The sequence below is a fragment of the Dermacentor silvarum genome, chromosome 7 (genome assembly GCF_013339745.2).
Source record: "Dermacentor silvarum isolate Dsil-2018 chromosome 7, BIME_Dsil_1.4, whole genome shotgun sequence".
NCBI lineage: Eukaryota > Metazoa > Arthropoda > Arachnida > Ixodida > Ixodidae > Dermacentor > Dermacentor silvarum.
This window is the reverse complement of record NC_051160.1, coordinates 50,616,338-50,643,789: the sequence shown is the minus strand read 5'-3', so window position 1 is coordinate 50,643,789 and position 27,452 is coordinate 50,616,338. Positions and strand designations below refer to the sequence as shown.

General features: G+C 44.0%; 3 protein-coding genes across 8 annotated transcripts in view; all 3 read left to right on the top strand.

Annotated features, from left to right (window-relative positions):
- Nucleotides 1–20,979, top strand: part of LOC119458014 (keratin-associated protein 10-4-like) — a 39,988-nt gene extending 19,009 nt beyond the window's left edge. For 2 of the 3 annotated variants that reach the window (XM_049670627.1, XM_037719803.2), the window contains exons 8-14: nt 4,045–4,110; nt 5,896–5,994; nt 7,604–7,705; nt 12,991–13,062; nt 13,678–13,761; nt 16,278–16,379; nt 20,840–20,979. In XM_049670627.1, coding sequence (XP_049526584.1) covers nt 4,045–4,110; nt 5,896–5,994; nt 7,604–7,705; nt 12,991–13,062; nt 13,678–13,761; nt 16,278–16,379; nt 20,840–20,844 — 530 coding nt within the window. In that variant the 3' untranslated portion in view covers nt 20,845–20,979. The remainder of the gene's footprint in view (nt 1–4,044; nt 4,111–5,895; nt 5,995–7,603; nt 7,706–12,990; nt 13,063–13,677; nt 13,762–16,277; nt 16,380–20,839) is intronic. The other variant, XM_049670628.1, reaches the window with a different exon arrangement.
- The window catches only part of LOC119458016 (uncharacterized), a 210,529-nt gene that overhangs the window by 87,047 nt on the left and 96,030 nt on the right, over nt 1–27,452 (top strand). The gene's annotated exons all lie outside the window — the stretch shown is intronic.
- LOC119459514 (kielin/chordin-like protein) overlaps nt 26,626–27,452 on the top strand; it is a 44,867-nt gene continuing 44,040 nt past the window's right edge. Inside the window, exon 1 of the mRNA XM_049670630.1 lies at nt 26,626–27,217. Within this exon, the coding sequence (XP_049526587.1) occupies nt 27,210–27,217 (8 nt within the window). The 5' untranslated portion in view covers nt 26,626–27,209. The remainder of the gene's footprint in view (nt 27,218–27,452) is intronic.

Sequence of the window (27,452 nt, the reverse complement as noted above, 5' to 3'; positions counted from 1 at the left end):
TCTCGCGCAGGTCGTCGGCGCCTAGCGCTTGAGCGTCGGCGCAGTTGGTCAGGGCACGGCGGTTGTATTGCCTGACGCGCATTTCAAGCGTCTTCTCGATCGTTGTAGCCTCGGAAAGAAATTCGGCGACAGTCTTGGGCGGGTTGCGCATCAATTCGGCGAATAGTTGGTCTTTGACACCCCGCATCAAGAACCGAACTTTCTTTTCTTCAGACATGTCGGGGTCGGCGTGGCGGAAGAGGCGAGTCATCTCCTCCGTGAAGATCGCGATGTTCTCGTTCGGCCATTGCACTCTGGTTTCTAAGAGAACCTCTGCCCTCTCCTTTCGTACGACACTCGTGAAGGTCCTCACGAAGTTTTCACGAAAAAGGTCCCACGTAACCAGGGTGGTCTCTCTGTTCTCAAACCAGGTCCGAGCAGCGTCATCCAACGAAAAATAGACATGGCGTAGCTTATCGTCGTCGCTCCATTTGTTGAACGTCGCGGTCCGCTCGTATGTCTCCAGCCAGGTTTCAGGGTCTTCAGCCGATGATCCACGGAAGGTCGGGGGCTCCCGAGATTGTTGCAGCAGGATGGGGGACGCTGGGGCTGCCATTGAGGTCATTGACTTGGCCTTGATCGCTGTGGTCTTCTCGGGAAGAAGTCCGTACTCCGGCAGAAGTCCTTGCTGCCTATGGCTAGCTCGCTGGTCCTTGGTGACGTTGGCGTTGTCCTCCGGTTTCGGGCTTGGATCGCGGCTTTGCGGGGGCGTTCGCTGCATGAACGCACTAGCACCTCCACCAGATGTCACGTAGTAGTGACGCTGAAGAAAACAGTCGTAAAACTGTGTACGAGGAAACTGGTTGTTTATTGGGCGAACCTGTGCCCACAAAAGCAAGGTACACTCAAAGCACAACGATAGCGGCGAACACAGTCGGCGATCGTCGAAAATCTGATCAACGGCAAAACGCGTCGGCTTTTATACCTGAGTCATCGAAGGTTCCAGAATAATCCCTGGTACGCGCGTGTCTTCCAGAAAGTTCTAGACCATTCGCGTCGCTCATACAATCAGATAACATAAGCGTCGGTGAAAACAGGCAATGGAAAGAAGCATCGATAACGTTCTAGAAACTTCCGATACAGGCGCGTCCTGCGCCGAGCGATAACGTTTAACATTTGTTAGCCGGTGGAAAAGCGGCCACCGGTGAAAGATAAACATGTATACGTGTCAATATGCTACATATTACAGCACTTCCAAAAGCACACTTCTAGGTCTGGCTAATCTTTACAAGTTGCCGCTCCAATGTCGTAATTCATGAATGGAAGGAACGCATTGATTCACCACGTTCAAAATTACACACAGTGGACTCTCTTGGAAACACTATGGTTAAGTTAGAGTTGAAGGTAATCCACAATAAAATAAATGTCATTTACTTGTAAATATCAGAGTTATAACACCAAGAAAGGAAGAGTGATATAGAAAAAAGGTAGGGAGGTTCACAAGATGCCAGATTTCTACACCTAGAATGTCACTTTTTAATCCATCAGCTGGGAGAAAACACAAGAAAGCAGGTTACTACATACCGTTGAGCGATTTGTGGTTTAGGGTATAAGTATTTTCCCCATGCTTTAATTAAAAAGATATTTACACTAGGAATATTACAAACGAGCGGTGAGTCACGCAGAATTATGATAACCTTACCTCGATGATGACGTTTATGAGAGAAATCACTACACACGAAGGGGACAGCAGTCACGGCGCAAGGAAGGCTCGGTTCGCTTCGCGCAATACATGGCTCAAACAGGTTGCAAATAGGTGCCTCACGGCACGGACAACGCTGTTTCCGACGGCCACAATAATTAGCGCTTCACATCTCGAGTTTAACTTTTTATTTTATTGTGATGACGATTTGCCTAAAGTCGTAAAGCTTGCTGTGTATGGTACGTGTCCTGTAAGACTGTGATGCATCTCAATTCAAATAGTGTCTTGCGTTATGTGTTATCATGTACGAAAAGATATGACCATAGCTGGTATACCTTTGTATTCATGATTTAAAAATATTTGGCCCAATTCCTGCATTTATTTCCTGCTCATTTATAGTTTTCAAGGGGCGGTACTGTTTGTTTAACCTCAGAATCTAGTTTATGAAACAAGGCTCATAAAGTCAATCATATCAACAAGAAGTATACACCGGAAATAACAGTTATACTTGTTCACAATAAAGTGAGACTAAAGAGAACACCTGTGCCAGGATAGCGTAGTAGTGGCGGATGGGATCCGTTCAAATCGACTTCAAAACGTCGAAAAGCGCAAATTCAGAGGCAAGGATACTACATGACGCCACTTAAGAGCCGCTTGTTTGTATGGCCGCCTTGATTCGACCTTAAGTCTGTAAGCCTGAATTGTTATTAAACGCAAGGTCAACATGCCTGCACTTCTTCAATCGTAGTTTTTTTTTGTCGGCGAGGTAGTTTCGAGCTTTTGCATCCTTTTTTTCGAATATCTAACTGGAGACTTGGCTCATTGCAGGCGTTTCGCGGTTTTTACGTCCGCATCAAAAGAAAATTTCACGCGTGTTACCTTCTGCCACAATCTACATGGTCAAGCTAAGAATACAACGCAATTAAATGAACTCAGGAACATCAGCTCCTGTCGAATTGAAATATTGTTCCACGCAGTTCATACATAAAAATTTGCCGCGTATCTGCGTGCTTCGCTGAAAATGTCGTCGAAAGACGATAGTCTTCTGCCGGCCGTACTACATGAGTGCTGGTCTGATCCGCGGCCACCCGTGATGCTGTTCTCGTACCATTTCCGTCCTGGCATGAAGGTTTGTTTGAACAGATTTCATTTTACCGCATTATTTCATCAAGCGGCCATTTATGTTTTGCCCTGCCTCAGACAGCGCTTCCTTTATGTTGAATCGGCCGCATCTGGCTGGCATTGATAAAATTGAGGAGGCGCTGCGTGAGACATGGACGCCATCTGGCAATACATCGGGAAACATGAGCTTGTGCAGAGGGTTTCCTTCCTCCATGGCAGAGGGCGCTCGTCGGCGCGCAGTCGGGGAATGTCGTTCGTCGGCGCGCATAGCATGGCATTTTCAGCGCAGCTTAAGAAACTAGGGTCTTTAGAGTTACGTATCTATGCATTTTCTATTAAAGGAACACACCTCCTAATACTTACCTAGTGATGTTGCGCCTCAGATATGCGTAATATTTACTTTGTGATCGATAACGTTCACAAGTATGAACAGCCGTACCAGTTTAAGTAGTGTGGGCGGTAAGCAAGTGGTCCAACTTTGGCCGGGTGGCTGAATCGGGTGACAGACAGACAAACAGACAGACAGACAGACCAACTTTTCAGCGTTTAAGTTCCCCAAGAAAGACTATCGTCTTTAAAAAACATACAGAATTCTGGCCTTACATTATGGGCATGAAAAAGGTAAAAATAACTGCATGACTATGCCGCGAGTAAATGCGCAAAGCTATGCTGTATATTCGTGCCACTCAGCTAATATAATTACCACCAATCGCCACCAGGTTCCGCCGTCGTGGGCAAAAACAGAAATACGACAGGTGGGTGTTACGTGTGTTCAAGGAGGCATTTGCGTGAGCCATCTTCAGAAGTGTTTATGATTCCAATCTACTTATGCCTCATTCATGCTTTGAGTTTATTCGGTTGAACGAAGCTTACAGAAAAAAAAATATTACCAGGTACTCGATCAGGGCTACAAACGAAGCTTGGGCTCCATGAGGACTCTGTATACTAATTTTATCAGATTACCTACATTGTTCTCGTGATTCTAATAACTGTTTTAAGAGTGGTTCGTCCCGCCTGCAGCGATGGCTCGTGCCTCACTCGAGTCGCTGTACTTCTTCACCTCGGAAACAGGCATCCACCGAGAGATGTAGTGTATTGTTCCTGCTATCCCCTTCACAAACCATGCACACAACTGCCAGCTTTTTTCAATAGATATTTTTCTTCATGCATTCATGGCCTTAGTTTTATACTTTGAGGTATACGCACGACCATCAGCTGATCTGGCACCTTTTTTTCCGCAGTTCCAAGCCAACATTTACCAGAACTTCCGCCTAATACTGGTACCGAAAAACCAGGAGGAGGAGGAGGTAATGAGCCGGGCACGAGCCACTTTTAATGCGCTTAGCATTCTTTATCTACTTCTGGCGTTTTGAGCCTATCTATCTATCTATCTATCTATCTATCTATCTATCTACATATCTATCCATCTATCTATCTATATACTTATCTACCCATCTATCTATCTATCTATCTATCTATCTATCTATCTATCTATCTATCTATCTATCTATCTATCTATACTCTTAAGCCTACACAATGATACAAGTTGCCTACTACCTTGGTCCACTAGGCTGGTTGTGCCCGTGGTCGAGATACCGGCGTGGTCGTTCTACCGTCGTCATTCCAGCTTCGTGATCTCTCAATTTGGCTGTCCCGTCTTTGTCACGCCCTCAATGCCGACCCAGTCCCATAACTTGTCTAAAGCTTGTGCCACTAGGTAAATGCTCCTGATCGTGGTGCCATGTTGTCCGTGCATCGTTATCATTGTAGCTTTGTCATCCGACTCTCGTCACGCCAAGTTCGTCATACAGTCGCAATGCATTCTTTGTCATACTACAGTCGTGAAGCCATCGTGGTAGCTCCATATTGTCATCGCTCCAACTTCGTCATCCGACTCTCCTAGTGGCATCGTTATCACACAATTGTCGTCACACAGTCATTGTCATACCACCTTATTCGTTCCATTGACGTTAATTCTTCGACATTCGATAGTAAGCAAGCTGTGTCATTGTATTGTGGTTATACCGCCGTTGTCACGCCAGCGTCTTCCTTGCATCGTCGCGAAACAGTCGCTACCATGCATTTGTTGCCATACCCTCGTCATCATGTCGTCGTGGACGTGCCATCGTTGTTACTAAGGCTTCGTCATTCGACTTTTGTTATGCGGCTGTCGTCATTTCATCGACGTCATTCCTTCTTAGTGATTCTATTGTAATCATGCTTTCGTCGTTCAGTCGGGATCATACGGCCGTTGTCACGACATTGTTTTCATTGTCTCACAGTTCAGACAGTCGCTATCATGCATCCGTCACCTTACCTTCGTCATCATACCTTCGTCATCATGCCATCGTGGTGGTGTCATTGCCCTCATTTCAGCTTCGTCCTCCGTTTGTCGTCATACTGTCGTCTTCACACCACCGTCGTCATAAGCTCGTCGTTGTTACACAGTCGTTATCATACCATCGTCAACCACATTCGTCGTCCTTATCGACGTCATTCCTTCTTTGACAATTCATTATCGGCTCCGCATCGTCGTCATCCCTTCATTCTCATGGGGGGCGTTGGCAAAGGGATCCCATAGCAAATTTGGACGATAGAAAGCGTGTCGCATATAGCCCAAGCAACGGCAACATCATTGTGACCACTACGCATGTTTAATAAATGCGACTTCAGAAATAAGGTGTGTCGCTAAATATCTCAAATGCTAATCTAATCATCATTGACAGTCATAGTGAGATGAGTCCTGCCTTAATTTTATTTTCCCTTTCCAATGACATCATACCACTAGTAATTATTGACACTTACACACCCACGTGTTGCTTTATTAGGAATTGTCATGTCAAAGACTTTTCTCAGTCGTATCTTTTTCGCGCAAACTGAGGTTCCGCTTTACGAGCCACTCAGTAATCACATAATACGCGCATTGGTCAATGTGGTATGCTTGCATTTCTTGCTAGTAAAATGCAAGTTACTTTCATTGGCGATCTCATAGAGCCCTTAAAAACGCAATAATTCTTGCTACACGAAGTTCTGCACGAGCGAGTGCATTCATATAAATATACTGGACATTGTTTTAATTCCTTTACACTCAGGTGCCATTACTCCTTCTTCATGTCCTTTGACTCAGTGCGCTGTGAAGTCAAGTAGAACCTGTTGCTTGCTGACCGACACGGGATGCAAGTGCGTATGTGGTATGTATTTGATGTCAATGCACAACTATGTTCTTCCTTATAAATATCTGAGCCTATCTAGATGGCTAATACATTACGTGTCCGAAACAAATAATTTTTTTTCAACAGCACTCAACATCTCTATTTCTACTACGCTATGCACGTAATAATTTGAACACACAGATTGTCGGTGATGTCATCTTCAACGTATTCAAAACATGTGCCGTAATTCAGAAGATAATCGCATATTTGAATTAGAGCATGAGTTTTTGTTTAACGTGAACTGAGCAGAAATCTGAGCATCCCGTTAAGGATCACTGCAGCCCTTCTTTCGCTCATGCAATAGTGGCGTTGCTAGCTGTTTTGGCTACCCGCGAGGTTCTATTTTGTTTGAAGAAAGATATCTGGTGGAGGTTGTTGAGGTGGTAATACAGCAGATTTTATTTTTAGAAAACAAGACAAATGTAATTGTCTGTTCAAATACTAAGCGTATGCCTGTCTAAGCTGCATGCTGATGGCTTAAAAATTAGCCTACACAAAAAGTCAAGTTCAGGCGGTGACACTGAAACGCCTATCCCACGTAACTGCACATAATGAATGAGGCTTATATTTCAACATACACACCATACCCTTGCGTTCTCACGTCCTGCATGAAATCTAATAAAAAGTGTGGTGCATCCGTGCATCTACCTATCGCTGTTTCTTTATTATAAGTGCGCCGTTGTAATACAAGTGCAGTGATTGTGAGTTATCTTTATATGTCATTTTTATTGGTTTAGCACTTGAGACACCAAATCAGGCTCCTTCCAACGTCTTAGACACCTGTCAGGCTGGCTAGCCTACATGTTTACTTCGGAAAAATACCCTCTAAATACCCTGTGGCGCGCATGTGGCTGCTGCACGAGTGATAGTTCAGTTTTCCTGGCCATCTATGCCAAGTGAACGACCCGACTCATGCGCGGCAGTCGTCTTGTGTGTTCTGCAATCAATATTTTGAGTGCATAATTTTACTCTCCAATGGCCGGAAGCTTTATCTTGATCTTTTATTCTTTTTTATTTTGTTTTGTGGTTTTCATGTTTATATCGCGTGGCAGTTTAATCGTACCTTCGGTGGATAGCTGGCCCATTCGGTGGGCTAGCTGAAGGGCTGGGCTGTATAAATTTATTCCGGGAGTTGGGATATTTTTTCGTTCGTGTCATCTGCAAGTTCTTTTTCAGTATCCTACTGCCGTAGATGAAATTACACAGAATCACCACGGCTTCCGCATGCGTATAAATGTTGCACTGCATCCTCTACTGCTTTCAGCACATTGCCAGAAATATGGAATGTTTCAACCTTCCCCCACGTTGCTCAAAAAGATATACTTACTGCACTGATCAATTTGTGAAAGAGATGTCTCTAGGCAAATAAAGCCTAAAAAATACGCAGTTTGCCAAAAACGAGGTGAGAATGGGATTGACAGGGCTGTGCTCCGATACTGACAGGGCACTGCTGTGAATCTGACCTTTGATCACACGCGTCAATTGCTCTATTTGACATGACTATGTCTTTTTTAGTTCTGAGGATGATGATCGAAGGTGTATGCATGCCGGCATGTGTGGTCGATGACTGCGTATCACTTTCTCACAGTAAAGCTCGAGGTAAGTTGCTCGACGACATGGAAAGAGATCTGCAAATCGCCCTATGTGATCAACTGCGAGAAGCGAAATGGCGAAAGAATGTGTCGATGTGGTAAGCACAAACTTTGGCTACCTACTAAAAATATACATTCTGGGCGAAGCTGAATATCGTAGTTTATAGCAGCAGAAAAAGAAAAAAAACGCAACACATATCATACGAGGGATGTACGTAAGGACACAAATGCACTCATGCCATTGCACTTTCATGAAACGCTGTGATAGCCAAAAGACAGTTTGGCATTGTACATCAGATAAAGAAATAAAACCGCCATAGATCTTAAGGGTGTTTAAAAACTGTTAGCTTAAAACAAGACATATAAGGGAGGTGCGGCTGGCACAATGCGTGTTCCGGACATGCATTTGGATGAAAATTCTGACGCCAGACCTCGGTTGGTGACAAGGATATCTTAGGTAAATCAAGACTGGCATTACAAATTTATTTACGAGTTTCCTTGCAGGATCTCTGCTCGGATACACTCCCCGTATCTGATCTCATTGCGCACTGTGCATTCTCACTAATGTTAGAAGACCTTTCATTTCTTTCTTTATAATGAAAACTTTTGATTAAGCAGTGCATCAGGGAGGTGAAGTTCTCGATTTGTGTTTCAGAAAAGACTTGAATTTGTTTGACTCGTTATTATCAAATTATGCTTTTTGCTCAAATGCCATCAACAAAATGTAGAAAAAATACAGAATATATTAAGCTGCTTACGTGTTTATCGAAAGAAATCGTCACACGTTTACGTTCAGGATGGAGCTCGAATATCACTTTTCACCTTCAAAACCTTGAGCTTTTAGATTCCTTTCGCAGGAACCTACAAAAGGGACTAGATATTTCGAGCTTTAGACATATTATTATGTATTCAAAGTTCTTCACAACACTGATACTATTACTTAGTGGCTTCCAGCAGAATTTACCTCTCCATCACACCTGCTAATTAAGCGCTCACACAATGTACAAAGTCTTTGGGTACGATTGTGTGTGCACCTCAGTAGTCGTGTCATTCGTTAAGCCGGTATACGCGCATGGAGTGCTCTTTCGAAGGATGGAAAAGAAACCCAATGCCGAGCTCAAGACACGCACGCGCCGCCAGTGGTTGCCTATTAGTCGTTACTGCATAAAATTATGGAGACATTTGATAGGGAAACCTCCACACGCCCCTCCTCTATGTTTGCGTTTTCTGTAGCTGATTTGAAGAAACGTATAGCAGTGTCGCCCTCTAAATTTCCAAACGTGAACCTGATGTTGCTGCTCAACAGCATGAACTTGCCAAGTTGAAATATTTTATGTCATTGAAGGGTAACTGTTCCTGGCGCTATGCCACGGTTTACTAGATAATGAGGGAGACCTTTTGGTTCACATAAAGAAACAACATACAATGCTAGCCCCGCAAAAATTTGTGTACCTGTAGTAGATTGAATCAAGTTTTGCCAATTGAGTCTTGAAGGTCGATACAACAAAAGCGTACCAGTGTTCTTGCCGTAAAATATTGCAAGTCCTTGCAGGAGAAACCTGCCGCGCGCATTCCCTAAACGTATCTTGACTTTCATCTTTTTTGTTACATTTCTTTTTGTGCTCATTGTTCATCATCATGCCGTGTGTTTTACTAGAACTTATGTCCCCACCAAGCGATCACCCGCGAACACGACCCAGATGTCACGCAAGCGAAAGCTTTCACATAACCGAAGGGTGCCACATCCTGTTATGATACTACTTTTCTTTCTCATGTTGTCTATGATAACTCAGCGCACGCGTTGGCCTCCTATATTAGCCTTTGAGTTTCGATGGATGCTTTCGCTGAAAAACGTCGCGCGCGGCACTCCGAGTTTATTTTGCTACGTAGTGCTAAACAGCGCTTTGATATGTAGGTTATACAGATCCAACGACGCCTGTTCAAGGATTCCTGTCCTCGCCTCTACAGATACGGCTATTGCGAATTACTGAAAATTATTGACTCGTCGTCCCATGAGTTCCCACAAGGACCACAGGGCTGCGTCAATCCTTGGCTTGAGATCATGATGCATTCTTCTGCATTGCAGCGAAAATATAACGATGTGCCTCATTCTCGGGAATAGAACGTTTTCTGGCGTAATGATGAGGCCCCACTTCGCAAGAAACACTGTATGTTCGAGGTGCTCATGAATACTGCACTTTATAGTCTTCTCACGACAAGCGTGTTGCTGCCGTCGGCGTGGGCAACAGTGCTTCAACTTGCAGAATTTCTGTAGTACATTATTGTGTAGGGAACGAATGGCTGTCAGTTTCTTATATCTACACTGTAATAGAAAAGGGCAGTAAAAACAAAGACGACAATAGTTCAGCGCTATCGAAAGCACGAGTACAAGATAGATTTTTAATTGGTATTGTAACCCCGGTCCTACCCTCACTGTCTCTGGTTTTGCAGCGCATCTATGATAGGTAAATAGACGGAATTTCTATGTCAATATGTCAATAAACATTAAGAAATATATGAGTACATTGCTTTATTCAAATGTTGTCCTTAGTTTTGTTCTGAAAACAATGTACTTGTAACATAATTAGCCTCTGTAGAAGTGTTTTGTCGTGATTTACTTTATTCAAGTCTAGACATCTGAGACATCATCATTAATGCCACTATCATGAATTGTTTCCTCTAAAGGCCCCAGTCGAGCACAACTTAGAGGGGGAGGAAATACAAAATAAAATTGTTAATACAGAAGTGTAAGGCGATAAAGGCAAACACTTTGAAAATATGACTAAAGATTTACAGAGCAGAATAACGTAAATAATATACACGTAATATATGCACATATGGCAAAATTACCCCTTGTAGGAAGTACTAACTAGATATCTGCATATTCTGACTTTCCTCTCAGTTTTCTGAGAGTTTATTACTGTCGACAATGACAGCAGGTAACAGTGACTAATCAAAGGCTACAGTTTGGTGGAGTACGCTCTGAACACATAAAAAGTTGACCAGCCGCTACATGTTATGAAACAGACGCACTAAGGCAATGCTTTGACGGTGAGTGAGAGAGGAGAGGTGCAAGGATAATATAATGGCACTTGCACTTTGGTAACACTTGTACTGCGAGGTTATGGAGTGCACTGCATAGTTTGAACAAGTTCGATTCAACTTCACTTGAGTCAATTAGATCTCGATGGGAGTTCCGATATTCGGAGATAGCCGATAGTCTAGTTGACATTAGGAGGAAAAAATGGAGCTGGGCAGGCTATGTAATGCGTAGGATGGATAACCGGTGCACCATTAGAGTTACAGAATGGATACCAAGAGAAGGGAAGCGAAGTCGAGGACGGCAGAAAACTAGGTGGGGTGATGAAGTTAGGAAATTTGTAGGCGCAAGTTGGAATCAGCTAGCCCTAGTCAGGGGCAATTGGAGATCGCAGCGAGAGGACTTCGTCCTGCAGTGGACATAAATATAGGCTGATGATGATGATGATGATGGTGATGATGATGGGAGTTCCAGATTGCCAAGGCGTGCTCCAATTTTTGTGGGAGTAAGCGTAATGTACGCCAATTTTTGAAAAGATGCAGGACAAAGGCAGAGACATCATTCGATGAAACTGAGTGCTTTTGAAGCATCAGACGAGACCTCAAGTATGTGATCTGGTGAGACTAGAGGGCTTGGGATGGTGACTTTAACATAAGGATTATGACTCAACATTTATCAATGGTATTGCGTTTAGGAGTATGTTGAATAAATTGCAGGGAGATTGCCGGCCACTTAAACATATGTACAATTTGCAACATTAAGCTGCATCATCCACCAGTTTTCTATTTTTTGTAAGTCGTCCCGTAATGCATCTTGGTTGTCAGTGGAAGATAGGCGACCATAAAAAACGCCGTCGTCTGCGAAAAGATAAAGCGTTGAGGAGATGTCTGGAATGCCATGTTTCTTTTATGAAATTTTTCTAAACCATTTGTTTTGACCGTGGCGCACTGGACTGAATTCGCGAGTTCCGTGTGAAACGAACACGAAGCCTGATATGTTGACACTTCGAATAGCAGTTGTGACAGTCTGCGTAAACTCAAAAGTGAGTGTCAGGTCAAGATAGTCCTTTTAAGGAGGTGAATGTGTTGTCAGGATATTCCAGTCGACCTCAAAGCATTTATTTCACATTGTGACAATGAATCGCGACTCTGATAAACTTGCAGTTTATCCTAACATCGTTCACCTATATTATATGCGCTGCATACCTAAGGCGTCTGTTATAAGATGTTCATTACTCTTTGTTCTGGTAACCCTGTGGCTTCAAGTCAACTTATCTTGTCACTGAATCTCTTCCTTGGCCGCTGTCTACGCAGTTGCTGTACGCGGTGCATAATGTGTTTATCATTCCGCTGCTTTATATGTCCACAGACATCATAATATTTTTTCTGCACTAGGTAGCCATATTTCGTCATCTTATTCATTACTCCAAAGCCACATATACTCTTGCTGTACTTAACTAAACTTAGTAAAATCAGTTTTCTAAGGTTATTCTTATCATTACCCTTTGCAAACACAAGCATTCCCTACGTGGTTGTGAGCTTGCTACCCAATATGAGGGTAGCTGCCATAACTGGAAAAGCAGTGTGATTATTTGTGATAACTTTAACGGCAAACTGCTCGATGTGAATTCACTGTGCTTATTACGTACTTAAACTTATTGTAATTATGCGGTAGTCTCGCTTGCTACAAATAGATCTTCATGACTACTTTGCATAAAGATACAGGTCCTCCCTCCACTAAGGCACTAAGTGTTATTCTACTCTATCAGCTCACCAATATGTTTAGTATTGAACTGCCTTTCTGCATTCACAATGCTCTTGCCCATAGCCGTTAAAGTGAAAAACACCTTGTTTTGATTAGAACAATTTCGCTTGGTATTTTGACGGGAAATATTATACTTACAATTCATCCTAATATAACAGAAATATACTGTTGAATGATTATTGGTGCGGGTGAATTAGATTTAATTTCAGATTTCACGAGAGCGGTCGCTAGAGCAGCAAGCCAGAAAGTAATTTCTCATCTCTTCTGTCTCTCCTCAATGAAAGCGTAACGCTCTCTATCAGTTATACAAAGCTCACTGTGAAAGTCAGCGGCGGCTTGCAACTGGTCTCAATTATCAAAATATCAACAGGGGGGCGCAGGCTACGGTAATATTTCCCAGTAAAAACTAATTAACTATCTTTAGAAGTTTTTGCAGGTGTGAATAGAGTAACACAGGAGAGGTCGCGTTGCGTTACAAATTGTTATTCTTCTATGCTTTCCCTTTCGTTGTTCTGCAACTTCAATCTAATCATTTGCTCTTTTGATGCTACCACTGCATTTATGCAACATTTATCCAAGTCAAACAGCCGCAATTACAACAAGGAAAGCCAGTTCAAGTAAATGAAGGTGGACTTCAAGGAATGAAGTTGGGTAAGTACCGAAGTCTTCTATTGGCCGCTATGGAAACCCTACATTGAAAGGGGTCCTGAAATAATCTCAGATGTAGACAAAAAAAGGAATGGCAAAGGTCCGAAAACCGCGCCTGAGCTTTCAGAGGGACGTAGGAACATTTTCAAGGAAGGGGCACCTTCCCCATAGTATTAATGTTATTGTCTATTATGTTAGGGAACTGAAACATTGATTGTCTCATTTTTTTAATGTACAAGGATCACATCAGATTTTGATGCCGTTTGTCACATTTTTACTATATTTCCATACGAAAACACGACGACACCATAGACTTCAGGAGGAGTTCCTTTCAACACCTAAATGCGTTACACACGAGTTGTTGAAAGGACAGCGGCCTTTTAAGTCAGGATTCGTAGTCGTTGTCACATGAAGCCATTTCCAATGTGTATCGTTCGCGACTATCTGACGCAAAGAAGCGGAACTCGGGAGTACACTACCTTGGTAATCGCAATGTAAATGAATGGTACACATATTTATGTTTAGTTAGAGTGCTAGAGTGACTACAATTTGTTGGTATCTTAGTTACATATTCTTTCTTACATGCATTCACTGTACACACTCACTTCTTCCTCACAGGCCATCAGTGCGTTATGAGTGGATGCCAGAATGGGCATAAGAAATGCTGTTTGATATCTGGTGTTGACTGCAAGTGTCTGTGCGGTAAGCATGCGCGGCCTCCAAGGAAGAGGGGCTGTCACTGCTTCTTTTGTGTTCTTTGCTTGCTTTATTTTTTAATTCGGCAAGATTCACCCTTCAAGCCAGCATGTCAAACATGACATGAATTCCACTTTATTTCAAGTTTCTTGCTCGAGAATGTTCTAATTGTGCATATTACTGCAGAAACCTAATGTCTTTTTTATATACGAAGTAGATTTCTTTTTGGAAACCAGTCAAACTTTGATGCGTATCAAGTTATTTGGTTCTCGAGCTCACAGGTATTACTTGGACCACAGTGCAGAGGTCAATGCTGGCTTTGGTTTGCCCATCCGTCCGTCCATCGATTTAGTTACCCTGACGGTGATCGTTGTCGTCGAAGACATCCATGCACCATAGTCAGGCGCGCCTCGTATTCCTCAATTTAGCTATCACATAGTGCCAAAAAAATAAACTTACTCCACCACGGCTACATTTCTTTTGTTGCAGAGAATCGCCGCACTAGCAGACTTATTTATACTGAAATAAATATTGCGCTCAACAAGAATACGCAAGAGAATATACCTGGTCAGCATAATGAAACAATAAATGAGTTCCTAATACTTCAGGATATGTAGTCGCTGATTCGTAGCTCTTTGTAATGCGCATTCAGATGAAAACACAAAGCGCACGATGCTCAACATTGTATAATAGAGCTGGCTTCTCTATGTTGTTTTAACACATCAGCTGGTAGACAGAAACGCTCCCAACACCTGTTGACGGCAACAAAATACGCAATCAAAACAAAGTTTATTAAAACCCCGCAATTTTCACATTGGATTGATACATGCTGGCCGATGTACTATCTCACAACATTAGTGTCGGGTAATTGGGAAATATATTCTACTTGCGAAAGCAGTGATGCTTGTGCATGTACTTAAGAGCCCAGAACACAGTACCTTTCCAGAAAAGGATGTTGCTGTGGGCATGCATGTTTCTCCTGAGGAGATGGCGGCGTGTTGGTGTGACATTCTTCGTCGTCATGGTTAGCCAAACGGGCATGCACAACGACACAAATAAAGACTATGTGACAATTATCACGGTGAGAAACAACGTTCCACTTAACCAGAATGGAGGTCGCCCCAGGAATAAGGTGCTTGGCGCAATGCAACATCGGAAGCTTGAACGAGATCAATGCAGGCAACAGTGTCACAACGACAACAATACAATTTATTTTGCTTAGCAGCTCACACCATTCTACGCTTCCAAGTGGCCGCTGTTTCAACAGTGCTGATGTACTTGTAGACAAACCTATATTCCCTTGCGTGAACCTCGTAGGTTGCACATCTTCGAATTGCTCGGAGCATGCGTTGTAGAATAAATGTTCTTTGAGGTGAATCACAGTGGTGGGACGCAATACGGCTCACCATTGAGGAAAAAGAACATTTTGACGCAGCAAGTTGTAGAAGGTTGTGTGCCTTCTATGCATGCCTGGTGCAAATACTTCGCTTACTACTATAAAACCACTTAATAACCGCAGCAATACTGACCATTCAACCACAGCGGCAAAATGTAATTACTTAAGAGGCAAGCAAATAATATGGTGGTTTCCACTGTGAGATAATTCTGTCCCAATAAATACGTTCAGAGAAACAGAAATCGCTGAAACCTCCTGTCTAGATTTAAAGTGGCGTCAATATAAATCCGACACCCAGAAAGTGCTAATTCATTTTTTACACTATCTACTCCACGCATATAAGACAGGCCTTATTATTAATATACTATATCTCGTAGGTGCCTTTGCAACTTACATATGGCATCACCTTTCTCACTGCCTGCTTATTTTCTCAACATCTACTCATGTTAATAAACTTAGCTGTATTTGGTTTAGTGTTTAGGTGCAGCTTACAAGTATTTAATGCCCTTACTTTTCTTCAACAAGTTTTGTCAACAGTTTGGAGCCATGGTTATGCTAACATCGCATCAAAATTTGATTTAAACTTTCGTAACTTCGACACAGTTCGGGTCAGATGCAAAATACAACATTCAAGCCAGCCTCGTCGTGGACAAGTCCTGTGAACAAGCGAAAATTAACATTGGTTCTGCATGCAATGTTCATCGCAGGAAATAAAAAGAGGCTTCTCTTTCTAAATAGTCAGCATTTTATTGAAAGGTGTGAACCTCAATTTCAATTTGCTACATTTACAATGCAATGAGAATTCAGTAAGTAAACGCAACAACAATCGCTGTTGTTGCGGAAGCCAAAAATAAAAATAAATATCAAATCGCGAATCACTTTGCCACAACTTTATGGCATCCTCATTCACTCTTCGTTTATTAGAATATTTGCGGAAATAATAAATGAAAAAAATAGGCATATTCAGATTTGTAAAATACCTTATGCAACATTTCGAGAAAGGATACTCGTGGTACTAATTGTACAAAATGTTACCGGCGTCCCCCACTACGGCGTGCCTCATAATCAGAAAGTGGTTTTGGCACGTGAAGCCCCATAATTTTTTTTATACTTTTTTTTCCTGCAGTACATCGATTAGTGCGGTGCTCAACCGCTCTGATAGGGTCTTGTACCGGCAAACAGGAACCTAGATGCGAAAATAAAGGCACCGAAGACGTTTGCACTTGCGGTGAGTCTAAGTTACAATTACTGGTGAACGCATTGTCAGAGTGCACGATTCATTACATTTTGCTTGCAGAGGGTTCCCTTTTAAGTGGCAGCGGAGCCGGCGTTCACGTGCTAAAATAAGTAATCTCTCTCTCTCTCTCTCTGTCTATATACACGTTTCCCTTCTTCCCTTTCATTACATAGCTAGGGTGTAGAATCCGCCAGCATTAATTCCTTCAGGTAGCATGTGTGGCTTTATTAACGAGTTGTCTTCACCCCTCCACCCAAAAATAAGTTCACGTAGCCGTGACGCGTGCGGCAGAAAGTATGTTCTACATCCGACGCCAAGGCTTGTGAATGGTGGCACTGGCTAACATTCCCCGCGTTAGCTCTAGTTGTAAAACAAATGCTTGAGAAAGTGCACGGATGCTTGGGCCACCGAATGCGGAAGTAAGCAAGCGGGTCGTTGATTCATGGCGCACCGTCCTATGTCAAGTTGTCGTCAAGAGTTTCATCAGCTTGACTAAAGAAAATGCAACAAAGATGCCGGCTTATCAAAGACATGAAGGTGTTGAGACCGCCCTACGTACAGTCCGACAGGCTTCGTTTGTTGTGAACTGACAGCACCGAATATAGGTTTGAGCTGGGTTTTATAATCGGCCCCTACATACAGTCTGCTAATGTATACGAGCTTTTACGGGTTTCTAATACTTTTTTGAATATCTACAGCATTCGCGTTCAAGATAAGCACTAAAACATGCTTTCTGTAGAAGTTTCTCCATGCGGATTATACAGCTTGTACAGAGTGTCCAAAAAAACACTGTTTTAAGCTCTTTTTGGCCAATGGGGGCTGCCTGCAGTCCAGAAAATATTAAATATGTCAGATTATTTTTTTCTGATTAATTTAAAACAAATGTTATGTTAATTTTCTGCAATCCACCGTGCGGTAAGGAGTCAGTGCTTGCACCTACATGAATGCAACTTTGTAGCGTTTGGTGTTCTCCTAATATGTTGCTACCTCCTTACTACTACTGTCACACTTGTAGCATGTTAATTTTCGGACATATTCCTGACAGTAGGGGTGCTTAGAGACAGAATAGTCTTTAGGAAATTTTTATTGTCCACCAAATTTGTGGCATGCTGAAAGAAAAACGAATATCTGCCCTCTCCCCTCCAGAACAACCACTAACTTCTTGTTACATTTATTTTTATATTTATGTATCACAACAGCCACAGCGCCCGTAGGCATTACAGCGGGGGGGGGGGGGGGGGGGTAGAACGCCCGCCTCGGCTGCGGGAGGCTGTGGGTTCGATTCCCACCGCCGCCGGGCACCCACTGGTTCAAAAGGGTACAAGCGTACCCCGGCCTGGCGTTCGGCTTCCTTCAGGGGTGATACGCTTGGGAAAGGAGCCTGCGCCCTGAATTCCCGTCGAAACCAACGTGAGCACGGAAACCTAGTGGAAATGGGTAGAGATGACCCTGGCCTGGTGCTCGGCTGTCGTGGGGGTCTACATCTCGAAAGAGGGCCCAATAGAGATTTCAGCTGTTGTCTCTGGGTGCCTCTTGTCCAACCACAGACGGCCTTGTAGACGAGCATCCGCCGCGGCTGTGGGAGGCAAGTGCTGCCGCCGGGTACCTACCGGTAAAATAGGTACAAGCGCGCTCCCGGCCTGGTGCTCGGCCATTGTGGGACCTCAACGCTTGGAAGGGGGTGTTTGACCTCAACCCGAAGGTGCCCCCACCTCAATAGGTGCTTGGGGCGCCACATGGGAAATGACCGCCATGGCAGCGGCCCAGACATTACTTTTTTTCCGTGCTCACGTTGGTTTCGACGGGAATTCAGGGCGCAGGCTCCTTTCCCAAGCGTATCACCCCTGAAGGAAGCCGAACGCCAGGCCGGGGTATGCTTGTACCCTTTTGAACCAGTGGGTGCCCGGCGGTGGTGGGAATCGAACCCACAGCCTCCCGCAGCCGAGGCGGGCGTTCTACCACTAGGCCACGGCTAGGGGAGAAGGACACGAAGAACCAATAAATAACGCAGGTAAAGCACATGTAACTGGTACAGTTTCATACTCGCACATGTACACAAAAACACCATCTTACTTCAGTGGGCGTATAGAGTTTGAAAATACATCGTTTGAGGGAATCATTGCTACATCGGATGGTAACTTGTTTCATTGGCCTATGGTTCTGAGAAGTTAATTACATTTTAAACGCTTTGGTATTGCAGACTATTTGATTAGACTTATTTTCATGGTCCAGCTGTAGGGAAACGTAACCTGGCTTGGAAAAATATTTCCCGGGGTCTATGCCTATTTGAGAGTAGAATATGCTGTGAAAGAGTTTATTTCTGAGATATTTCCTGCGTCGTAGATTTATGTCATAGAAATTATTTCTTGCGTCCCATAGCAACCTGAACGTATTTCTCGTTGAACACCATACGGTAACAAAAATTCTAGACGTGGTTAAGCATAGGTGAACCAGCTAAAAGATTTGCGCCTTTTTTGAACTATGTGTAATATTACTGTAGAAATGTCTGTGCTGAAATACAGGCCGGTGATGTGCAACTGTAATTCTATTTAACATATTGTCCACATTAAATGAACAAGTCCATGTTATACACAGCTTTTGTATTGTCTATGATAATTGGTGATCTGCTGAAAGCTGCATCAAATATGAACAGGATCAACAACAACATAATGTCAACGCCAGCAACAAAGAAGGTGACGTAATGTTGAAAAGGAGCTAAGTAACAAGATATCAGCCCACCTCTTCTAGCAGGAAAACATCGAGCGAAGTTATGCCATCACTGCGAAATTATTTATGCCTATATTACTTCAAAGAAAGCGGTGGTATAGATGGAGCAAAGGCAAGTTGTATTCAGGGGCAATGTTCTAGAGCGATAACTTCCCGTGATGCCTCATCTGCTAGATATTTCGCTTATCGTACATGGGATCAGTAATAGTGGACTTACAATAGCGTTGGTGGCACAGCGCCAGAAACGCAGCCAGTTTGAAGTGCATGCTTCGTTTATCGCGAGCGAGAAATACCGCGGATTATGCCCCACCACCAACGGGAGGGTTGGAGGTCCAACATTACTGGAACTAAAGTTCAGCGAAGCCGCGAGACGCAGAAGTTTCACGTGTCGTTGCCTGGTTGGCTCCACCGCTGGTGATGCGTGGAGGGCAGCACCATAAGATGATGTAGCCGGGAACACAGCTTTGTGTCACATGACCTAACTGTTTTCATTGATAAAGACGGGCATACGCTTCCATGCACAGAAGCAACTTCTACTCTTGCAGACGTAGTTCGAGAATGACGACGGCGATCACTTAGAAGAAACGCCAAATCGCGGAGTAGTTGGCAGGCAGGTTTGTTTTGAAAGCTTCGCTTTAGACTAAAAACACGTGAAGCACATGCAGCGCGAAAGAAAAATGGAAGGTTTGAAACAACAATGTTTTTTTTATATAAGTGCTCTTTGTCAGAGGTCAGCCGCCTACGCTAATAATGCACCTAACACACGACTGGCAAGCATGTGCTCTTAAGTACTTTGCTAGAGTGAAACTGTATTGCACGCGGGCACTTGTTGTCTTAGATTGCACGATAATAACCATTTCATTTGTGCAAGCAGCAGCAGTGGCAGAATTATTGCCCTGATATTGTAGATCAACTCAAGGCGCAGTTTTAATTTTAAGCGTTAATTTTTACACCAAGAACTTGTACTATGAATTTTATACATACTAAGAACAGGTATCTCTCTATTACTGAGCATGAAATAAAAATACTTCCTAAATATATGTGTTTCGAAAGTTCGAAGTGCTTGCTGGTTATGCATGAGTGCTTTTACAATTGCAGTTTCTGCGATTTCCCTGCCAGAGTACATCAAAACGTTCATTGTAGATATGCGTCAAGTGTCATTGCAGAGCTTATTGAAGTCATGTTTAAAGTTCTGAATGTAGAGTTTAAGGTTTGAGCTGGGTTAGTGGATTTATAATAAACTCACTAGATATTGCACAAGAAGAACCGATAGTATCAGCGCTGTACTGTCTGTTCCGGCATCAACTGTTGATATCGCTGTTTTATATTAAGTGCTTTTGTAGTTATTTCGGTTCCAGCTTTGTCATATTGCCTTTCGTGGTTTCTACATTATGTACCTTTACCACTGCTTTTAGCGTTTTGCTAACGTGGTGTTTTATTTCTTTATAACAATACATGTGATTGTAACGGATCATCTTTTATGGTGACAATGCTCTCTGCATTTTCGTTGAAGTATTCGACGGTCAACTTTTCGATGCCTGCGAGTTCAACAGATCAGCACTTTAATTGATCAGTACTTGACGTTGAGTTAGCACGCCCATCCAAAACAAGCTTGGCTGCAACAAAAGTGTCACAAGATCCACGCATCAGTGGTACAGGACACGCTTGTAGTATTTTTGTTGTCACAGCAGTTTTATTAAGAACATTTTTTGCGTATATTACAGTATGAAAAGATGACTCTAGCAGCATGAAGAAGAAGGAATGGGGCCGACCGTTCTTCAGACATCGCTGTGATACATATTAGCAACCATATCAAGAAGCGCTCGTTGAAACAGCTTCGGCAATAAACTATCTCTTAAACATGCACAGCTTCTTCTCGCTTTACTGGGGGGGGGGGGGGGGTTTGAAATTTTGTTCGTTGGCATGGAAGTGGCGACGCTCCACATCATCACCATCGTCAGACACTAGCTGGCGCGGCCGATGAAAAGGAGGTTTCAGACTAAATGTCGGCCAACGACTCCGCCACCTGCAGAAATTTTGTGGGTAATTTAGTTTTGCGCGTCTTCGTTTGTGGCTGCTTTCAAAATGGGGTTGGAGTTTATGTAATCTTATCCCAGGGAAAGTGGGCCTTCATATTCTTAAGCTTCACTCCGTCAGTAATAGAGCGTTCTCTTGTACCTTGCTCTAAAAATATGTAAATTGTCATTAAGTGGCTGCGGAAGGAAGCGCCACAGTAAAAACGTCTACAGTAAGCATTCACAACGCGCTTGGACATTTTCAGTGCACAGCTGGAAATAACTCACTTAGGAAAAAAGCCCCATGTAATTGAGTGCACAGCGACCAACAGATCAGAATTATGGGAAGTCGGTACTGTAGAAACCCGCCAGGTGGAGGAAGGTTCATGACAGGAAACATGATTATCCGCCTTTCTGTAGAATAAAGCTACAAAAAAATTCCTTACGCTCTTTTTTTCCACAGATAAAGTCTTGCTGCCGGCAGTGCAGAGGAAAGATAATTAAAACAGAATGAAAGGAACGCTAGAGCCAGTAGTGGCCCTACAGTATGTCATAGCAGTCTGCGAATACGGCGCGTCTCCTAATCAATTGTGCTTATGGCATGTTAATTCGATTTTACTGTGATAGCAGAAATGCGCTCGAAATCAGGTTTATCATGTCCATCCGTGCATTCCGTTAAGAAGTGGCGACCGTTGTCGTCCGCGACGCCATAGAACAGCATACGAGGTGTGTTAGAAATGTATCCGACCTTTGGCCGAAGAAAAAAGAAAACTGGCAAAACTGGAGCGTTGGAAACCTAATCACCCTCAAAGTTGTCTCCACCCACTTCTCCCAGTTGGGCTGCCATTGTTGGAAGCATTTCGAGAAGACCTCTTTTGGAATGAAGATTAGCTCAGCTGTCGTTGCAGCCATAATGCCCTCGCTTGTCTGAAATCGCGCTCATTTCAATTGCCTCTTGATTTTGGTCACTAACTTCAAGGAAAACAACCTTCGCCTCCTACAAGCAGACAAGGAAGGTGGCTTTGTTGTGTTACCAAGCCGGGTTTTTCGCGAAAAAGCTGTGCAAGCAATCGAGAAGAATTTCATCCCAGCAAAGGGCTACATAAATAAGGTAAAGGCGAAGGCCATAACCCTGTGTAAAGAGCTTCATCTCGAGAAATTAGCTAAAGCTGTTAATGCTTCTAAGCGTGCCTCCTTGTATGTGTTCTTTAGTGTTAAAACGCACAAGCCAGATATGCCTTTCAGGTGCATTGTTAGTGAGCGTGAGTGTTGGCAGCAAAACGTTAGCCGTTATTTACTAAAGCATCTTAGTGCACTGGATGTAGATGACCCGTTTACTGTGAAGAATTCAGCAGATGCAACGCAGTATTTGCAAAACCTGGAATCCGGTGGGTCTGCCTGCTCACTGGATGCCGAAGATTTGTTTTACTCAGTTCCACATGCAGAACTCTTTCCGATCGTCCGGGCCTGCATCGAACAAAATGGTGTTCTTGCTTTTGAGAGAGGTGCTGGCATATCTGTTGATAACGACGCTCTTTCCTGTCCCGATTTTTTTCCGTCCTTGGTTGCGTCTAAACACTACGGAATAACATGAACCAACTAGCCCAGCAACAAGTCCTGAGACGACTGTATGATGACGACATAATGGTGACGCTGGCCTGACAACGTTGAGAGGAGAAGAGGATGACGCCCAGTGTATAATGACCAAACTTGCACACGTTACAAAAAATAGCTCGATTACAGTTAAAATTACTTCGCACCAAAATATAACTGATAAGAGTTACGAATTACTGCTCCACGGAAGTAACTGAGGTATTACGCAAATATAATCGATCACATCTACGTTACTTTCATCGCGACTTGTAATAGTATTGCACATATAGCGTAAACATAAAGAGCATCCCTGGCATACTAAGCGCGTCCTCTGCAGCCCTTCTTACATGGCTCATTTTTGTGGTGAAGATGTCAACAGCGACACTGAAAACTAGCTCCGTTTTTACACTGGAGAGACGGTGGTCTTGTAGCTTGTATAAAAGTTTGTCTTTACTCAGCATCTGGGTGCTACGACATGCGCAGCACTTCAGTGTTGCTATGGCTTGAAGAAGACGCCACCGATTGGGCCACTGAAGAGAGAGAGAGAAAAAAAAAGGTAAAGGAAAGACAGGGCGGTTAACCAGAGATTATCTCCAGTTGGCTACCCTGTACCGGGGGAGGGGTAAAGGAAAGTGACAGGAGAAGGAGAAAGAAAAAAATAAGTAAAAAAGGTAAAAAGGGAAAGAAAAGAAAATCACACACACACAAAACAGAACTGTTTCTGTGGGCACTGTCACGCAGTCTGCGAAGGCGTTCTAGTGTTGCATAGTGTCAACGTTCCATCCTACGTCACACAGTGTAGAGTCACAATTTGTCACTCCGTCCGGTGTCTTTTAAGTAAGGCAGCAGTGCCTTCAGGGCGGCTCGCGCCGTTGTTTGTGTAGGCCAGTTTCCAAAGATGTTGTTTTCTGTTATTGGGCGTTTGTCCAGTTGATACATCGTGGCTGAGATAGCTGCTTTCTGAGGGTTGAAACCAGGGTACACACAAAGAAGGTGTGCGATTGTTTCGTTGCACCCGCATAATTCACAAAGTGGGCTATTAGCCATTCCGATAAGAAAGAAGTACGCATTTGAAAATGCTACTCCAAGCCATAGGCGGACTAGATGTGTGCGGTCCCATCGTGGACGGTCGAACGGATTACGGAGCTGTAAATTAGGTTCCAGGGCATGAAGGCGTGCACTTGTGAAATCAGAAGAATTACATTGAATCAATGTTAGCTCACGCGCAAGCGCGGAAAGTTTTTTCGCTGCGCCGGTTCTCGAAAGAGGAATGGCAACGCAGTTGACATCGTCATGGGCAGATGGGGCCACTGCGTCCGCTCGATCATTGCCATGTATGCCACAGTGACTAGGAAACCACTGATAAATTACAACGTGTCCTTCATCAAATATGCGATGGTGTACTTGTCTGATCTCTGCAATGAGCTGCTCATGTGATCCATGGCGCAGTACTGAGAGTAAACTCTGGAGGACTGCCTTGGAGTCACAGAAGATTGACCATGGACGGGGTGGTTCCCCCAGAATAAAATGAAGGGCCGCACGGAGGGCTACCAGTTCAGCAGCTGTCGTTGATGAGACATGTGACGTCTTCATCTGTATCTTGACGGATCTTGCAGGAATCTCCACCGCGGCAGGTGACCTTGTAGGTGTGACTGAGCTATCTACATAAACATGCACGCGTCCACTGTGAACCTCATGTAAAAGTCCTAATGTGGCCTGTTTCAGGACAAATGACACCATATGAGCTTTCTTCGTGATTCCCGGGATGGTAAGGCATCTGTCAGGTTTGTGCAGGCACCATAACGGTTAGGATGGTCTTGCTGCAGGTATGTAGTTTGATTGCAACGAGGTACGATTGGCAGCAGTTTAACGACTGAAAGTTGTGTGTGGCCTATCTGTATGTAAAGATGCAAGATGGTGGCAAGGTAGTCGGGCAACGTGGCAAATATGCGCCCTGAGAGCGTCGGTGGCTAAGTACGTTGATATTGAGTGACCTCGCGCTATGACAATCGTTGCCGCTGTAGACGCACACTTTGGAACACCGAGACGCGTCCTTAGGGCTTTAGCTTGTCGTCCCGGGAGTACACGCAGGTTGGTTTTGCAGGTGTTGCCTAGCACAGGGAGGCTCTTTCTTGCGAAACCGAGGAACAAGGCATTATAAAGCTGCAGCATTGACCGCACCGATGTGCCGCATTATATTCCACCGAGGAATTTGAGGAGGTGTGTTATGGTCGTTAACCTCTGCTTTACGTATGAAACGTGCACGCTCCTTGATAGGTCGCGGTCGATAATTACCCCTAAAAAGCGGTGTTTCCGTGCGTTTGCAATTGTTTGGCCATTGACACTTACAGAGTAAGGCCTCATTGCCTTCCGAGTGAATATAACAAGGCAGCATTTCTCTGAAGACAGCTCTAAGTTCTGTTTTCGTAAATACAATGATGTTAATTTACCTGCCTTTTGTAGCCTTGCTCGTACCGGCAGTTGTATTAGAGCAGACGCCCAGATGCAGATGTCGTCAGCATAGATTGATACGTACGCCAACGGTGTTGGGCAAGCATCTGACTAGGTCAATGAGCACTAAGTTGAACAGTGTCGGGCTCAATACCCCACCTTGTGGTACTCCGCGGAATGTTTGGTGGTGAGTCGTGGCGCCATCCTCGGTCATCACGAGGAAATGACTGTCGTTCAGATAGCTGCATAGCCACTGAAAAGTGCTGCCACCAATTCTGGCTTCAATCAGAACCTCTATATTGGCATAATGTGCTACGTTATCGTAGGCACCTTTTATGTCACTGAAAGCATCTAAAGATCGTGCGTAGGCTATATACTGGCATAAAGTCCTTAGTGGCCGTCGCTATCAATTAAGACATACCAAAATTAGTTCTATTAGTCGGCAAATTAGTCGGTGGAGCGTTAGCATCACGAAAGAAACATTGAGCTCCAGGGTTTGTCTGTCTGAACTGGCTGCTGCATGCCACATCTGAGGAACTCTAGTGCAGTTCCCGCCAAATTCGGGGCCCCATATATAAAGTCACCTAGAACAGCCTGTCTCGCTAATAAAGTAACAAATTTCATGTAGTTGTTAACTTAAAAATGAAATTGAATTGCAGAGATCACCACCGAGTGAAAAATGTATGTCTTAAGTTACATTGCCAAAATTGTTATAATAAACTAAATAATTACATGTAAAAACTTACATACAAGTTTGATGATTAAAATGTTTTGACGACGATTGCATCACGCCGTCTGTATGGCGAGAATGGCGTGACGATAACGGCGTAATGAAAGTCGAATGAAAAAATGTCGCAGTTTCACCCGAGAGGCGACATGCAGCAAGCAGCACCAGCCACGCGCAGAACTGTTGTCGACGCCGTCGACGTTTTGCCCACGTTCGCTCCGAAAGCGCGCAGAGTTGGTGATAGGGAGCCTACATGCAACGCCGTTTGCATGTAGGCTCCTTAGTTTGTGGCTCTTGCGGGTGCCTCTGGGGGCGGCTCGGAGGTTTTCTACGAGATCAGAACGGGGCACTCGTCAGGGCAGCGTCGGAAGTCTTTACGAATTTCTCGGCTCGCACCGTTTTTATATAAATACGCATTTGGTGCCGCAACTCTAAACGTCGCCTCCCCTCCCGCCCCCACGGCCTTTCGCGCGACGGAAGATGTTGCCTTCGCTATCCGCCGTGCGTTCGCTCCCTGTGAAAGCGCGCGTCCCTCGCGAGCTTTCACTCGCACATACAGCACACGGCGCGCGGCGACGATTTCATCGCCGTTGGACTTCATGGGGAACCTCACGGCGATGGCGACAACGATAGCAGAAATCCGCTTGGAGTGTCCATATAATTGCTATCGCAATAAAACCTGCAATGAGGATGATGTAATGACCCCGACAGCACCAGGACCTCGAGTAAGTACCTAGTGGGCCAAGGTATATTAGGACACTTGGGGAACTGGGTCAGCGTATGAGGCGTGACTATGACGGCATGACGACAGTCAAATCGCGAAGCAGGAATGACGACGATGGAAGAACCACGACGGCATAACGACCACGAGCAAATACCTAGTGGCCCAAGCTGGCGGACAACTTGGGCCACTCAGTCCGCGTGATGGGCAGGTAGGCGAAAACAGCTGAATTAGGCAAAAATGCTTATCACGTGAAAATTTGTATTGTGTATTTAGGTCATATCGCATATTTTGCCGCTCAAGATATTTCTGAGTGAGGAACTTTTCTAGGCTTCGATTTGTGTATACCTAATAATAGAACTTTCGATGTCCTTTGCGCAGCTGCATGAAAGTATAATAGCGGTCGCAGTAAGCGGAAGCACTCCTTCTTGCATCACAGGTACTTGTTTTCACCTGGGTATTGTCTTTGTTTTATTTTTTCTGTTGAATGCTCAATATGTGCACTCAGGGGCCAACTGGAATTAAAAACAGTCCTTCACCTTCACTCCCTAAGGCTGGAAGAAGAAACCGGTACTGTTGTAATAATCATGCCCACGTAAGGTGTACATTTGTTTTTAGCAGCCATCTTGCCGTTCATTTATGAGCGTATCTACACTGGTACAATATAATAATTTCTTTCAGTTGATTCTATTACTTTCATATGCTGCTGTGAATACGCACGGCTGTTTTACGCACCTTGTACTACATACGAAGCGTGAAACAGATAGTAATTTAGAACTGTTAACTGTGACTGTTAAAGCCGCGCCGACAGGACAGGCGCAAACAATGAT